This window comes from Garra rufa, chromosome 17 (genome assembly GCF_049309525.1).
Source record: "Garra rufa chromosome 17, GarRuf1.0, whole genome shotgun sequence".
Classification (NCBI taxonomy): Eukaryota; Metazoa; Chordata; class Actinopteri; order Cypriniformes; family Cyprinidae; genus Garra; species Garra rufa.
Window position 1 is genome coordinate 32,746,054 of NC_133377.1, and position 12,847 is coordinate 32,758,900.

A 12,847-nucleotide genomic window follows, 5' to 3' on the forward strand; every position below is an offset into this window, starting at 1 on the left:
GATGAAGTATATTTGACTTAGTGTCAGTGTCTATACTCACATCCAGACAGGATGAGTCCATTGTTCAGATGAATTGAAGGGTTAGAGGGTTCGAGAGCGCGAATGAGGGAGAGAGGTGAAAGTAGGTCTAATTAAAGAGAAATTGGACGGATATGTGAAAAGGGGGATAGATGAGGGGGCGAATTGGGGGAAGGGGGGAAATGAAAGAAAATTTGACATAATGAGCCGTGGGTGGTGGTGGGGGGGAGGGGCCACTGTTGAAAGGGGAGGCGGCGGACGGCCACGAGCTTAAAGACAGACATCTGCTAGCAAGAGTGTGTGTGTGTGTGTGTGTGTGTGTGTGTGTGCGCGCATGTGTGTGGCCTTTGATGATTACACACTCCGTGAGAGCAGAACTTAATCTGACCGACATGTATCCACTATACCCAGCAGATTTTTTCACACCATTGAGATAAAATAAACCACTACTACTTTTCAAAAGGAAGTCAGCTGCAAATATTAGCTGTGTTTGGATGCTCAGACTCAGATTCATTATAATAAAGTCACGAACACAGCAGATCCTCTTGGGTCCATCCTACTTCCTCTCTTGATTTGGTTGGTTTTGTCGTCTGCAACAAATCATGCAATTTTAAGAGCTTGTTTGCTAGTGGTAATCTGTCTTCTTTCTGAATGTGTCCCAGATCAATATTGTTGCTCAGGAAAACCCATAAAGGCACTAAATGATGAATATGGCATTTGCAGATTTCCTGATGGGCGTATCGAATTTTCAATTTTAACTGCCAATGATGATTTTTTGAAGCATAAATAATATTCAATACCTGTTTTTACCAGGCAAGTTGTGTTTCAAATAGGCCTGCAAAATGATTAGTTGCGATTAATCGATTCAAAATAAAAGTTTGTTTACATACTATTTGTGTATTAACTGTGTTTTGTATTGTGCATATATAAATACACACAGACATGTGGTATGTAAACACAAAATGCATTGATTATTTTGAATCGATTAATCGTGACTAATCGTTTGTAGCCCTAGTTTCAAATGAAGAATATTCACTTTTGAATGAACACATATTGACAATTAACCCTTTGCAAAGAGCTTAATTGACAGGTAATCGGACCAATCCTAACGCCAAAACTGCCATTTTGTCCGACAAAACCAAATCAGACAGAAGAGTATATATTAACTTCAGTGGACTTAAAGGAACACTCCACTTTTTTTGGAAATAGGCTCATTCTCCAACTCCCCCCGAGTTAATAAGTTGAGTTTTACCATTTTGAAATCCAGTCATCCGTTCTCCTGTTCTGGCGATATCACTTTTAGCCTAGCTTAGCATAGATCATTGAATCCTATTAGACCAATAGCATCACGTTCAAAAATGACCAACGAGTTTTGATATTTGTCCTATTTAAAACTTGACTCTTCTGTAGTTATATCGTGTACTAAGACCGGTGGAAATGCAAAGCTTCAATTTTCTAGGCTGATAAGATTAGGAACTACACTCCCATTCCGGCGTAATAGTCAAGGAAGTTTGCTGCCATAATATGGCTGAAGCAGGAGCAGTAATACCACGCAGCACATGTGCTAATGCTAAACTAGCTGGGAACTCATTTCTGATAATACTCCGCCTGCTTCGGCCATATTACGGCAGCAAACTTCCTTGACTATTACGCCGGAATGGAAGTGTAGTTCCTAATCTTATCAGCCTAGAAACTCGCAGCTTTGCATTTCCACCGGTCTAAGTACACAATATAACTACAGAAGAGTCAAGTTTTAAATACAACAAATATGGAAACTTGTTGGTCATTTTTGAACGCGATGCTATTGGTCTAATAGGATTCAATGATCTATGCTAAGCTATGCTAAAAGTGATATCGCCAGAACAGGAGAACGGCTGAATGGATTTCAAAACGGTAAAAATCAACTTATTAACTCGGGGGGAGTTGGAGAATGAGCCTATTTCCAAAAAAAAGTGGAGTGTTCCTTTAAACTTAAGAAGCTGGTTATTCACGTCTTTCCACGATTGAAACAAAGTGCGCTCAGATATTCATTCACGTTTATTTTGTGCTTTATGTACATATGAAAAGACGATTGGTTCACATGCCACTAAACAGAGGCAATACAATAGTCTGTCACAACACATTAAAGAGACACAAAACGGTATTTATTGTTTGAATTTGTCACAAAATGACAAAATTTTAAAGCTGAGACCTTGTTTCATACCACAAGTAACCTGCTCTTGTCTGTCGGCATGTTGGCAGTTACTTTTTTGCTCCACAATGTATTTTTATATATAAAAATACTTTTGTTTGCACTATTAATATTTATATGTATATATAATATAAAGTATATACAAGTGTTTACATGCAAATACATACAGTACATACAAATATTTTTTTAAACGTATACAAATGTGTGTGTATTTATATATACATAATAAATGAAAACAGTACACAGATATATAGTATGCAAACATAAACTTTTATTTTGAATCGATTAATCGGGACTAATCGGTTTGCAGCTCTAGAAAGTATTAACAGGTTTCAATAACCAACATGATAATTAAGTCGGTTAGAGGTTTTATTTTCAGTTTTAATTACTTTTTGATTAATCGAGTACCAAGTACCAAGTACATCTAATCTATAAAGCCGACCAAACAAATATGCAATGTTGAAATTCATTGCTTTCCTCATCCACTTGGCATTTGGTTCCCATCGACAAAAATAAAGTCGCACCCCCATCTCAAACAATAGGACAGCATCACCAGTGTTGACGGCATGTTCGGAGTGTTAGATATCAACGTTATTGCAAGCATCGCTCATATGAGGTCTGTTTGCTTGGCAAAAGCGACTTTGTTTGAATGTGCTACATTCAGAATTTGATATGCATATTGAGTTAGCAAACCCAACCAATGCATATCTCCGTTTCCCAAGCGGTGCCATTTTCACACATGCTTTTTTTTTTCTCCCCTCTGCATGTCCATCTTTCCCTATTTAAGCAGGCGTTGACGCTGACAGTTTAAAGTCTGCGTTACAACTGTAATTGCTTGAGGTCTAATGATTGACACATTTGAAACATGCTAATTGATTAGGGTATATTGATTATTTCAAGAATGAAGATTTCAGGAGTTTTAATCGTCAAGCCAAGATGGTGTTTCATTGTTTAAGGGTAATTGATGTGACATTTCAAGCAATGACAGCAGTACGGCATGCTATTGAAAAGCCTTTTTCTACTCCTTACATGCAGTTTAGTAATAATGGATTCAGTGCGATTTCTTCATAACACAGCAAATTAACTGCAGAAAAGTACATTGATTGCATCTTTTCCTTTATACATTTATTTAAGCTATGCTGAATGTTGAATTTAAGAAAAAAGTTAATTTCCGTCTTATAATAAATGTAGAATTTTTAGTTTCGTATAAGGATTATAGATATTGAGTTATCTTTGGCATGTTAAATGTGCATGAAACAACATGTTTCTGTTGTAGCTGTGTTTGTTATAAAATGGGAGATGGATAGAGGGGCTGAAAGAATAAGCGAGAAAAAGGAGATTGGAAAGAAAGCGAGTGGAATATATTGGGGGTGGGGTGGCGCGCAGGTTGATTACGGTCGCAGGTCCTGTTGCCAGGAGACGGCTGGGACAAGGGATGCTGGGTTGCTAGGGAACCAGCTCAATGCGATGGCCAGCATTGCATGATGGGTACAGAGGCAAGATTGAGAATAGTCTTTGTGTAGATACACACCTAATTTAACATCTGCCACACACACACACACACACACACACACACTGACAAGTCACAAGAGGGATCCTCTTGAGCTTGAGTGCAAATCACACACAGTCAACAGTCATTCTTTCCATGCACAGAGAAACTTAGGGAATATGAACAAACAGCATGCCTTGCAGGCATATAGTGAGTGCGTGAATGAGTAAACGTGAATTGAGATCTGATTTTTAAGCTCTTGTGAGTCACCGCCTTTCTGAATTTTTGAGTTTGTGTGAATGGAAAAGGAAAATTTCGGGTGTGTCTTCACAGTTTGTTTTTTGGATATAAAAGCATAGGTCTTTTACAGATCAAATATACGTTCGAGGCAATACATGGAGGGTGGCGGCAGAGTAAATGTCAGTTGATTGAATAATCTATGGATTTAATATCCTATAATCCTACGAAATCCCTGGCCTCAGATCAAGGAGGAGATTAAGTGTGTGTGCTCATCATGTTAGTGGAGTGTTTTTGCTGGCAGATGAACTAGTGATGGCTATGATGGCATGTATGGAGAGATATTACATTATTATTTTCAGTATTTTCTACTTTTGTAAGTATATGATTGCATTTTCCTGCTGCAAAACAGATTGAAGGATTGTTTATTTGTGTACTGTTTTTTTTCTATTTTTCCATACACAAAAAATACCTTACAGACTACATGTGCGCTGGTGTGTTTTAATAGGAAATTATTAACAGGATAAAAAAAAAACCTACATGTCGGTTAGAGGTTCTGGTTATTTTTTGATGAATCATTCAGCCCTACTCACATTTTAGAGTCTCAGTTTTCTAGTGTTTTAAACATCAGTTGTTCTATTCTATTGTTATAATTATTTACTTATTAAAATGTCACTTAGTGATGCTACTGCAATGTAAAAACACCAGCTGGACATTTATGGAAAGTATAAAAAGTTCTCCCTCAGGTTAAAAGTCAAGTGCAGTTTAAACAAAAAAATCTATGAAAAATTATTATATAAGGGTCATTTTTAAATGGTTAGTGAAATCACCATTCAGTTTTATTAAAAAAGAAATTAAATGAGTTACAAAGTATTTATTTCAAATAAATGCTGTTCTATTGAAGATTAATACATGTTTCTTGAGCATGATTTCTGAAGACTGGAGTAATGGCTGCTGAAAATTCAGCTTTGCCATCACAGAAATAAATTACATTTTAAAATCTATTTAAATAGAACACAGTTTTTCGAAATTGTAATTATATTTTACAATATTACTGTTTTTACTGTATTTTTGATCAAATAAAAGCAGCCTTGGTGAGCAGAAGAGACTCTTTCAAAAACACAAAAGTCTAACAACCCCAATTTTTAACTGCAATGTATGTAGTACAGTAGATTTAATGAATGTAAAGTAATCGATTGAAAAATAACTGATTAATCACACTGAAATTAATCGTGATTAAACGCGATTAGTCGCGACATTAAAGTTAAAACATTAAAGTTTTTAAATATGCCTTTATATCGCAATAATTATTAAATAATTTAAAATGTAAAAATAACATAAAGACAGTATTTTAATAAATTCTTGTTAAAGATTTTTTATGACTGACGGTGAGTATCACTGATATCTGATATTACTGATAGGAAATAGTTTTTCTAATACTTACCATTTCCTAATACTTTACCATTGACTATACATTGAAAAAAAGGCTTTTTATTTAAAAATGTAAGAATTTTTCATTTTTAATCAAACTTAATTTAGCTGAAAGCAAGTTAAATTATCTGCTAGTGGGGGTAAGAAAAATACTCTTAAAAACAAAATTATTTTTCTTATCCCACTGGCAGATAATTTTACTTATTTTAAGAAAAATTCACTTAATTTATTTTTTCTCCCCGGAAACAAAACTAAATGTATTGCTTTTTGCTCATGTAGTAAATGCATCTTGGTTGATTTAAGATTTAGATATTTTGACTAGAAACAAGACAAAAATACTAAGTAAGATAAGCCTTTTTTACAGTGTATACTGTTATACCATATAACATTACAGTATTATTGAGAGCTATCAGTTTTAACATTTATTAGATATTAACAAACAACAACTTCTAATTTAAGTGAACTTAAAACAATCTTCACATAAACCCATTATTTACCTGTGCCCTTCAGCAAGTAGGAAAAATACAGAAAATGGATAAAGTTATCAAACACGAAATACTAAATTAAATATAAATAAATCCTTAAAGCTACGAAAGTTATTAATTTCCTCTTTCTTTTGTACTTTGATAAATAGATCTCACAGCAGCTGGGTTATTAGCTTATTTGGCTGCTATTACTTTAAGAGCTGCCGCTGCTGAACGTGACTCGAACTCGTAGTTTTTAATATGAAATGATACAGGCAACAGCGTGCACCGCCGCATTTGAACATGCAATTGAAGCTTTAAAACAGTACATAATGGCTGACAGGACAGGAAAATTATTTTCGCTGACATATGGCCTAACAACATCTCATGTGAAGCTCCTTCATCAACTGTACCTTTCCTATTAAGTTAGACTGCATCTGAAAAGTCTCCAGTTAAATGTGGTCATAAAGACATTCTGTGTCTACGTAAATGCACATCTTGTCAAAAAAAAAGAGATAGATACAGCAGTTGTAAATGGGGTGGCCAACCCTAGCCCCGCCCCTGCGTTAATAATTCTAACGCTATTAAACTGGAAAAATTAATCGCCGTTAACGTGCTAATTTTGACAGCACTAATGTATAGCAATTGTAGAAAGAGCCCTTTAATTATTAGTGTGGCTATAAGGAGTCTTGGTTAGGTTGTCTGTTTGATTTTTCTTGACAAGCAGTGTTTGTAGAAGCCAACAGGTTTCTTTCGCCTCGATGTTGGAGAGTCTTCACTGTCTCTGTTGCTTTGGCAACCATAGCAGTTACACCCGCTACTTTTATCTGTCCTTCTTTGTCTCTCTCTCTTTCCGTTCTCATAAATATATTCTCAAAGACTCACTTTTCATCCGTTTCGATCCTTCCATCGCCTTTTTTTCCCCTCTGTCTTTTTTCCCATCACTACCTTCCCCTCCCCTCGTCGTCCAGGGCAACCTTGTTTACCTGCTGGGTAGCTCGTCTCACCGTTGTCATGGTGACAGAGGGTTGGTTGCCGTGCCGACCTGAAGTGGCAGTGCCACGACTCTCTCTCTCTCTCTCTCTCTCTCTCTCTCTCCCACTCTTTCTTGTCTCTTCCCGTCTCTCTCGTCCCTTTGTACCCTTACTCCTCACCCTTTTCTTTTTGTTCTCCGCCGCTGTCTCTGTTTTTCCTTTCTGTAATCCTTGAAGCTCTGTGACTCATCACAGTGCAAGGAAAGATATGAATAAAACTCCTCAAGGATTTTCTTGTACCTCATAGTGCATCTGTAGCCTGTACCGCCCAGTTTATCAAAAGAAAAAATGATGCTTTTCAATATTTTTTAGGCTTGATGTGGCATCTTCCTGTTGATGGATGCATGTTAAATGAGTGTGTGAGCTGTTTCTTTGTCTCAACCTTGATGTGAGTTGGCTCCTTTCCGAAAATGAAACTAAAATGGCACAGTCATTAACCTAATCCATTTTGCTGACCATTTCAAAGTGCTCACGCAGTCAACAGTTGGCCAGCAACCTGCTGTGTGTTGTACACTCTAGAAAATAAAGGTAAAAAAGAGGTTTACACCCTAGTCATAGAAGAACCTTTAGAAATCTGTCCAAATAATAACCCAGAAGGGCTTTTTAATTTCCTGTTGCATGGATAAATACATTGATCTGAACTATTTAATGGAAAAAAGCGCAAGTCAGAATATCCTAGTGAATCTTTATCATGCAATGGAAGTGAATGTTGCTTATTTGCTCTATTCTAAGTCTTCTGAAGACATGCGAAAGACGTTCAAGACATTCAAGTCTTATTTATGATCTTGTACATCATTCAAAAGTTTGGGGTTGGTAACATTTTTTTTTTTTTTTTTTTTTTTTTTTTTTTTAAATCTCTTATGCTCACCAAGGCTGTTTATTTAATGAAACGTACAGCAAAAACCGTAATATTGTCAAATATTTTTATAATTTAAAATAAACAATTTGTATTGTAATATATTTTATTCCTGTGATGACAAAGCCAAGTTTTTTAAATATTTCCATTCCATGTTGGAAATAGTTTTTTTTTAATTGTGAACATTTTTTTCAGCACTCTTTGATGAATTCATTTTTTAAATAAAAAAAAAACAGCTGTTATAAATTATGATGTCTGATTATAAATGTCTTTATGATAACTTTTAATCAATGTAATACACCCTTGCTGAATAGAAGGATTTCTTAAAAAAAAAATCCTACAGACCAAACTAGGGCCCTATAAAATTTTCCCAAATTCCATTTTTAATTTTTTTCCAAATTAAATTAACAAAAAAATCCATTTTTAAGTCTCCATAAAATGTTTTATTTTTTCTCAAATTTAGTTTTTTTTTTTTTTTACCAAACTATGTGTTTCCATTAATTGTAATGGTTTCATTACATTTCAGTAATCAAGAGCATCTCTAAATATTTTTTATTTTTTATTTTTATTTTTATTTTATTTTTTACTAATCATTAAAATAAAATAATCATTATTTTATTATTTTATTTTTAAATTCTGGTAAATAATTTTTCTGATCAAATGATTAATAGCAATTAATTGCATCCAAAATTAAAGTTTATATAGTATATGTGTGTGTACTGTGTATATTTATTATGTATATACAAATCCACATTAAAATTATGTTATTTATATATAAAAAAAAAATATATATATATATATATATATATAGAGAGAGAGAGAGAGAGAGAGAGTTTTTTAATATATACATAGTATGTAAACATTAACTTTAAATTTGGATACGATTAATCTGGCTAAATTTTTCTGGAAAATATTTTCCGTAATGATAATTTTATTACTAGTACTATTTATAACTAATATAATATACTATCATTACATTAAGGAATATATTTGTCACAGTTTCTTCAAGTTAAACCAAACTTTGATGGGTTGCTGTGAAGACCTTTAAGTTCTGTTCTGTCTTATGATATGGCGATAGTTTTTCCTCAAAAGAAGCAGTAAAATGCTCATAGTGATCAGTTCTAGATATTATGTTTGCATGTTCATGTACTCATATATTGAGGCTGCAGAGGCTAAAAAACACTGGGAGCACCACGCAAGCTTTAGTATGTGTGTAGTAAAGGAAACCACAGGTCATGTGTCATTCATTCACACAGAGACAGCAGAACATGCAGGATATTTAAATAGTATTTTGTGGATTAATATTTACAGACACTAGTCCATATCACGTTTTGATTTAAGTGTCCTACTTTTGATGTACTCATCCAAAATTCTGCGTTATACAGTAAATTCTGTTTTTATGACTGGATCAGATGGCATTGTTTCCATTAACCAACACTAAATCTGATGCCCCATATTTTAAATGTATATGAACTTCAGTGATATTTAAGATGATTTTCAGTGTGTGTCCAAGAAAACAGTTCTTGTCTGAAAGTTATGGAAGAACCATTGAACAACCTTGTGTATGAACTAAATTGAGAGCAGCTGCCCTCAATCCAATGATAAAACGCCCTCAAAAGTTATTTTTCCCCCCTGAATGCCGGTGTTTTCTGAAGATAAACAAAGCAATTTGGGCAAATCAGATTTAAGCGCTGCAAAACAAGCTCTTACAGCTGAGATCAGATTAGTAATCACCAGAGGGAGTTACACTAGGAAAGCAAAAGAACTGATCCAGAACAGACGTATAGTGGGTGTTGGAGATCTTTACAGTGCTTTACATTACTGCAGCAATCAATGAGACCTGCTTCATTAGTCATCCTGATAAATGCCCTTCTGTTTGTGTCCTTCTCCGTGAGTCGTCTAATATATTTTTGGCGTGCTGTGAAATAGTGAAAGTCATTATGTATGGTTTATACGGCTCTGTACGTGTGCGCGTGAGTGATTGCGAGCGAGTGCCTGATCAATACGGACCCCAGATGAGCGATCGTGCCTGGTCGGATAAAACCAAGCGATCTGAATTGGGCCGAAATGTCACCTGCTGCATAATTAACACCTTTATGTTGATTCGGCCAATTTAGCTCACAGCTTCTCTCCTTGCCTCTCATCTACTCCTTTTACTAATTGTGTGCAGTGGTTCAACAATTCCACATAGAATTGCAATATCATTTGAATTACAATACTAATGCTATCTATCGTTCATGCTCATTCATAATTTCTATTCATTTCGTGGTAAAAAATAACTTAGCCCTAACAATCATTTGATCATTTAATGTTTGTTTTTAGAGAACAATATGGATGTAATAGTACATATACACTACCAGTCAAAAGTTTTTGAACAGTAAGTTTTTAATGTTCTTTAAGTCTGCACAAAGTACAGCTTTTTACTATTTAAAATAACTGTGTTCTATTTGAATATATTTTAAAAAGTAATTTATTCCTGTGATTTCAAAGCTGAATTTGTAGCATCGTTACTCCAGTCAAATCCTTCAGACATCATTCTAATATTTTGATATTAAAATGATTTCTGAAGGATCATGTGACACTGAAGACTAGACTAATGATTCTGAAAATGTAGCTTTGATCACTGGAATAAATTACATTTTAAAATATATTCAAATAGTGAACAGCTATTTTAAATAGTAAAAATATTTACATATTTTTACATATTTACTGTTTTTGCTGTACTTTGAATAAAAAAAAAATCACGCTTTTAAAAACATTTAAAAATCTTACTGTTCAAAAACTTTTGACTGGTAGTTTATATATACATTTACTTTTATATGCTCACCAAGGCTATATTTATTTGTATTTATTTAATCAAAAATTCAGTGAAAACTGTAAAATTTTGAAATATTATTACAATTTTCAGGAAATGTTTTTCAGAAATCTCTGATAAATAGAACGTTAACTTTTTAGTGTTACTTTCTTTTAAAAAAATACATTTTTGATTAGTATATTTATCTTATTTTAGCAGAAATATTCCATCCTTAATAACACCAAATAAATTCACCTAAGAAACAAAATTGCGTGGCATACATTTTGTATTTTATATTTGTAGATTTTTTTTTTTTTTTTGTGTAGAAGTACAAATATTGGTAACACTACAATAAGCCTCATTAGTTAACATTAGTTTACTACATTAGTTAACAACCAAGAATGAACAATACTTCTACAGTATTTATTAATCTTAGTTCATGTTAATTTCAGCATTTTCTAATGCATTGTTAAAATCACAAGTTGTGTTTGTTAACATTAGTTGCACTGTGAACATAAACAAACAATGAACTGTATTTTTATTAACTAAAATTAACAAAGATTAATAAGTAGTGTAATAAATGTATTGTTCATTGTTCCTTCATATTAGTTAACTAGTAAAAAGAGCATTTAATAACTTAAAGAGCATTTAACATGTTTAAAACATGACAAATCTGTACACTTATTTTCGATATACATTCTGGGAAAACAATTTTTTTTGTAATTTACTCAGGTAAAAATATCTTGTTTTAATGATGTTTTGATATTTTGACAAAAAAATAACGATAATAATGAAAAGTTGAATATCCCAGTATAATGCTAAACACTATCAAATGTCCTTTTCCCCAACTAACCATGGTTATATTTGGTCATACATTCTCATTTTTCTTTTTCCCTCCTTTCCCCTCTCTCTCACATCCCCGTCCCTCCCTCTTTCCCCCGGTGCCTCTTTCTCTCTCCTGTTTCGCAAACCCAGAATCTCTCACCATTTTAATCTGCCGTGCGTCTGTAATCCAGATTAGCCAGCGAGCGTGATTAATCCCATCACTTCCCCAATCCCGCGTGGGCGTGTGCTTTTCCTGGTGCCCGAGAGAAAGAGAGAGAGAGAGATTGGAGCAGGATTATGTGTGACGGAGAGAGAAAGAGCATAAAACTGATTCTTGATGAGAGATAAAAGTGGGCGAGGGAGAGATGGCGATTAGGCCTCAAATAGAGGGAAACAAGTACAAAGGCTACATGGAGAGAGCAGAGAGCAGAGATAAAGGGATGGAAAGACAACAGAAGCAGGGCCAGCGTGGAGATTTTTTCTTTTAACTCGGGAATATTGAGGCAGATGGGCAGGTCATGAGATCGACATCATGCACATACATTGAAGATGTTCTGTAATAAAAGCACACAAACACAGGAGGAAATGAAAGGCTGGATTTTAAAGTGCAGTTGATCATGTGATCATGTGCTCTGTGTTTCAGATGAACCGCCCCATTCAAGTGAAGCCAGCGGACAGTGAGGGCAGAGGAGGTATAACACACACACACACACACACACACACACACAAACACATACAGAGTTGGCTGTCTATATAATTTATATATGCATATATCATTTTTAAATTTGAGAACATTCACATTTTGCTCACTTATGTGCTTCTCTTGTCTTCAAAGTAAACACACGTTTCATATTTTGTATTCCATATACCAAAATGTATTAATAATTCAAGAATTCAACATTTTAAACCCATTACATCGGGCGTGGAATGAGTACAGCCTGATTTTAAACCCATTACATTGGGCATGGAATGAGTACAGCCTGATTTAATCATCTCTTATTGGATGAAAACAGCAATACAATCCCAAATACAATGCAAATGTTTTTTTTTTCATCTTTATTCTGCACTCATACACAAACAAAACATCAGTTTTTGCTATTGTGTTTCTCAGCGAGTGACAGTCCTCTAGGACCCTCTAGTGGCCATTCGTGTAATTGTACCTTTAAGCTCAGACTAATATGGAGTGACAAATATTGTCTGCGATGATTTGATGGTTATTACCACTTAAGAATGATACATGATCTTGCACAGCCATTTCTTTAATATATGTATATTTATCATGATCTGTCTTTCTGTGTGTAGACAGGAAGCTGTTTGTGGGGATGTTGGGGAAACAGCTGTCAGACACCGATGTCAGAAAAATGTTCGAGCCTTTCGGGAGTATAGAGGAGTGCACGGTACTCAGAGGGCCTGACGGAGCCAGCAAAGGTGCGCAAAACACATTTAAATACATGTGAGAAGTAGAGTTACCCAGTTGTATCATGAGCTTAAGTTTTAATATAATACCA

General features: G+C 34.5%; 1 protein-coding gene across 2 annotated transcripts in view; it reads left to right on the plus strand.

Annotated features, from left to right (window-relative positions):
- LOC141289683 (CUGBP Elav-like family member 3) overlaps nt 1–12,847 on the plus strand; it is a 74,215-nt gene that overhangs the window by 47,016 nt on the left and 14,352 nt on the right. For both annotated transcript variants that reach the window (XM_073821851.1, XM_073821850.1), the window contains exons 6-7: nt 11,983–12,031; nt 12,642–12,767. In XM_073821851.1, the coding sequence (XP_073677952.1) occupies nt 11,983–12,031; nt 12,642–12,767 (175 nt within the window). The remainder of the gene's footprint in view (nt 1–11,982; nt 12,032–12,641; nt 12,768–12,847) is intronic.